The sequence below is a fragment of the Pygoscelis adeliae genome, unplaced genomic scaffold (assembly GCF_000699105.1).
Source record: "Pygoscelis adeliae isolate BGI_AS28 unplaced genomic scaffold, ASM69910v1 Scaffold1148, whole genome shotgun sequence".
Taxonomy (NCBI): Eukaryota; Metazoa; Chordata; class Aves; order Sphenisciformes; family Spheniscidae; genus Pygoscelis; species Pygoscelis adeliae.
In genome coordinates, this window is record NW_008825385.1 from 20,217 (window position 1) to 24,657 (window position 4,441).

The following is a 4,441-nucleotide window of genomic DNA, read 5'->3' on the forward strand; positions in this document are numbered from 1 at the left end:
CTGTATCCGGCGGCTCCCCCCGGGGGCGAAGGGGGAGGTCCCCAAGGTAACGGTCCTCTGCTCCGTCTTTGAAACGGGGTTGTTCCGCGCGTACTCTGCGCTCGCAGCCCCATTTCAGGGCAGCTGCGGTGCCGACCGGGACACGGCTTCCCTGCAGCGGTGTCTTTCCTTTAGTGCCTGGCGAGAAGCACCAGCACGGGTCCCTTTGTGTTAATTGCGCATCGCTCGTTATATACGCGTGATCCTCGCCAGAACGCGGCGGCTGCTCTGTGCGGGGCCACAGACTCCTTAGCGTGGCTGGAGCCGTGTTCGAGTCCCGCGGAATCGCGTGGCTCAGCCCTGTGTGCCTGCCTGGGTTTGGTAACCTGTGGCCCAGTTCCCCTTCAGAGGCAATTGCGGCAGAACCGCGTCAAAAATGAAGTGGGAAAAGAGTCTGTGTCGGGTGCTGTGCGTGAGACGTCGCCCGCAGTGCGGGGAGGCTGAGCAGGGGGCAGGGGGCAGGCAGGTGACGAGGGAGAACCCCATCGCCTCCCTTGCAGGCAGGGCTGAAGCTGCCTGAGCCAGGCACAGGGGCCGAGCGAGGCGTGTGGGAAGGAGCGGGCGTCGCTGCGTGGAACTGCCCTGTGCGGCGCTTGAGGGGTTTGAGTGAGAAAATTTCCCCGGCTGTTTTCTTTAACAAGAAGCAAAAGGTCTTGAGCGTACGACGCTTCTAATTGCAGGTCCCTGTGGCGTTCAACGATGCGTCATTTAACTTCTCTGAGGAGGAGTGGAAGAGCTTGAACGAGTGGCAGAAGGAGCTTTACAGGCATATCATGAAAGGCAACTACGAGGCCGTCATCTCGATGGGTAAAGACGGGCTGAGCCTTCTGATGTGCCAGGTTTTCCCGGGGCCTGGCGGATGGAAGCACCGCTGTGCCTGGCAGGATCGGGGAGGGTGGATGGTGTGCTGGGCTGGGAGCGCGTTAGGCCGGCTTTCGACAGCAGCCCGGGCAATTAGTTCCGTCCTCACCAGTTCAGTTTAGCGGTGGATGGACGTCACGAGCATCGCTGCGGTGACTGCCTTTCCCTGACGGTCTCTGTGGCCGGTAGGAGCCGAGCGAGCACCTGGGTCGTGAGGAGGAGGGGAAGCGAGAGGACGCTCGAGCCAAGTAAAGATGGGGAAGAGGGGAGTTTCTTTGTCACGCAAAGGTCCACAGATCCACTGCGCTGGGTGCATCAGCCCGCTCGCCACTTAGGGCAGCAGAGGGGTGCTCTGCCTCTGAGGTTCCTTCCAGCCCTTTCTGTGGGCGATCAGTCCTTCTGCTGCAGAGCCTTTCGTAGGGGAGGAGAGCTGCCTGCCTTGCTGTTCTGTCTGACCCCAGCCTCATCCCGGGGAACGTTTCTTGCGCAAGCTGTTGCGGTATCTGCTCCTGTGTCGCCAGGGGTAGAGCTGGGGAGAAGCAGCAGGCGAAGGCGAGCTCTGCCTTCTGCTTTCCCCTCCAGCAGCTCAGGGCAGCACGTTCACAGCTAAACAAACGTGCTCTGTTCGCTCCTTCCAGTCCCAGCTGTGGGGATTCCCTCTGGGGAATCTGGGAATCCCCCCGCCCCCCCCCCCCCGGGTGGGCCCCCCCCCCCCCCCCCCCCCCGGGGGGACACGTTGCCTTCGGGAGCACCTACGTGTGTTCTGAGGAATGACCTTGCCTTGGCTGGACGTCCGCGTGCGGTGGGCGGGAGTGCAGACGCAGTCCCTGGTAGACAGGCATCTCCTCCCTGTGCTGAGGCCACTGGTGTGCAGGCTCACCTCCCGTCCAACTCTGGGTAATCCAGGCCTTTTGTCCTTTTTTTTCCCCCCTTTCTTCCTTTATTTTTTTGGACAGAGCTCTTCTGCAGCCCCTGTGTGCAAGGGAGAAAGGTGAAGGATAAATACCGCCCCCCGTTCTCCTGTTTAAAAACCAATCCTGCGTCCTACTCTAGAGGCGCAGGAACGTAACAGTCCCGCTGAAGGGGATCTGTGGATCTGAGCCTGGAGCTTAGAAAAATGTATCTGTGCTTCATCTGAAGGTTTCCTTTGAGTAACGAGGTTTAGGGGTTTGGCCCTCGTATAAGGCAAACGGATCCACCAGAGCAGCAGTGGAAATTAATACCCAGAGACTCACACTTGTTTGGAAATGAAGTTTTCCGCTCTCCATCCTAGGAGAGGTTGTGATTGTCCCCTTTCCCCCGCCAAAATCCGCAAGCAGCCTGTGACTCGGACGAGTAGGATGGAGCGGTCCTGGCTGGAGGGATCCGCATGGGGAGGGCACTTCCCCTGCTGCCGCTGGCTGACAGCTCTGGTGCTGTCCCCGAGCTGAAGTCCCCATTGTAATGGATCCGCGGACCTTAGCAGAGAGGAGAAGAAAGGAAGCCTGGAGGTAAGCACAGATGCATTTTCTTATTCTCCTCCTCACGCTGCAGGCTGGGAGGTGCTCCTCACCTGAGCAGAGTGTGCTCCTGCAGTCCGCTCATGTTCCCAGGGCCCAGACAAGGTGAGCGGTGCAGATGTGTGAGAGCATCTTCTTAAGCCTCTCTTTCCATTACCCGTCATCCCCAGCAGCGAAGGAAGGTTGGTGGGCGAAGGTTTGAGAGTCTCTCTCCCGCGAGGACAAAGGAAACGCTCTGATCCTCTTTTTACCTGCAGATGCTGCCATTTCGAAGCCTGACCTCCTGTCAAGGATTGAGCAAGGAGAGGATCCCAACGCGGAGGATCAGGATGACTCTGAGGGAGGAGAAACCCCTACAGACCCCAGCACCGGTGAGCCATAAGGTTCCTAGGACTCAGCGGGGAGGTGGAAAGCAGACACGTGGCTGCCACTGCCCGCCTGCGCTCTTCCACCTGCCTCTGCTGTTGAGTTTTGCCAGCTCTGCCCTTGGGTACAGGGGTGACTTTGCTTTCCTAGTCGGCTCTTACCCGGTGCGGCCACCTCTTCTGAAATCCTCTGTAAAGCAGCTGGGAGGCGTGAGCGTAAACTCCTGTCGTTCTTTCTCCTGTGCACAGAGTTTTCCTTTCCTGGTCCCGATGACAGCTCGTGGAGTAAATACGAAGAGACTCTGGCTGAAAGCCACGAGGGCTCTGAAGAAGAGGAAAGCATGGACGTCCCTAGTACATGTGAGTTAGAAGCGCAGAGCTTCGCCGAGCGCTGCACAGAGGGGGAGGTGGAGGCGGGCTCAGGCTCTTGGCACTTGCTGGGGATTGCCCGGGGTGAGATCCTGCCTTCGCTGCGGTCTCTGCCGGGCTTGCCTCAAGGGTCCGCGTGGGAGCTGGACGGCAGCCGAGGCAGATGGATAGCACACGTGCAGAAGAAGCTGCGGTACATGAGCAGCAGGCTGTAAAAGCAGCTGTGGGCTGGCTAAGGGGGTGCAGATCACCTGTACGGTGTCGCATCACTCGGCAAGGTAGCGTGTTTGGTCAGCCTCGAAGTGGAGATGAGCGGGAGCATGCGTAGTGCAGGCAAGCTTCGATGGCGTTAGCAACAAAGGTCTTAAAAGGTCTTTTCCACAAATATGTAAGGTGATATTTTTCACAGCTCTCTCTGTCAGCCAAAGGTGAGCCTTCTTGTGGCGCAGCAAAAGGTGTGTCCTTGTCACCGCCCCATCGCTCCAGGTCCCTGCTCTGACGCATGGGGACACATGAGCCGCTTCGGGAAGCATCCCTTGCTAGGATGTGCTTTCGGCTTCCCGGCCTCGTTTCTCAGAAGCAGCTCAACTGTTCTGGGTGATGCTTTTCCAGAATTTCAGCCTGATGCAAACAAAGCGGCCCGTTTTCAAGCCGCACGTTTAGATGTCTGGCAAAGTGCCGAGCAGATGAAGAGCCCGGTGGTAGGGAGTGCCGAGCAGTCTTCTCTGGGCACGCAAATGCTCGGCACAGCTTTACCAGCTCGTGCTCTGCAGAAACCTGTGGTTTTTTCAGCCCCTCTTCTCCACATCCCCAGGTCCTCTGGGCTCTTTTCATCCTCCGTTTGCCAGGGTCCCTGGTGGTTGCTTTGAGTTACCACTTACACCATGGGAGATCCTTCGGCCCCAGGCACAGTACAAGCTCAGAAGGAAAGAGGTTTTATTCCCTTTCCCTCAATTTTTTTTTTGCCTTTATCCTAAACCGCATGTTCTCAAAGACCTGTTCTGCTTCACCTCCTGCTGAGGAACACACTTTTTCCCTTTGCCTAGTTATATATAGAGATCTCGTCACTGTACTGTCTGAACTTTTCCAAGAAGTCTTTATCAATGATCTGGACGAGGGGATCGAGTGCACCCTCAGTCAGTTTGCAGGCGACACCAAGTTGGGCGGGAGTGTTGATCTGCTGGAGGGTAGGAAGGCTCTGCAGAGGGACCTGGACAGGCTGGATCGATGGGCCCAGGCCAACTGTATGAGATTCAACAAGGCCAAGTGCCGGGTCCTGCACTTGGGTCACAACAACCCCATGCAGCG

At 57.7% G+C, this 4,441-nt stretch overlaps 1 protein-coding gene across 1 annotated transcript in view; it reads left to right on the forward strand.

Annotated features, from left to right (window-relative positions):
* Nucleotide 1: 1 nt before the first annotated feature.
* Nucleotides 2–4,441, forward strand: part of LOC103922283 (zinc finger protein 777-like) — a gene marked incomplete at its 5' end in the record, with an annotated part of 7,878 nt that continues 3,438 nt past the window's right edge. The window contains 4 exons of the mRNA XM_009330390.1: nucleotides 2–46; nucleotides 720–846; nucleotides 2,657–2,770; nucleotides 3,014–3,124. Coding sequence (XP_009328665.1) covers nucleotides 2–46; nucleotides 720–846; nucleotides 2,657–2,770; nucleotides 3,014–3,124 — 397 coding nt within the window. The remainder of the gene's footprint in view (nucleotides 47–719; nucleotides 847–2,656; nucleotides 2,771–3,013; nucleotides 3,125–4,441) is intronic.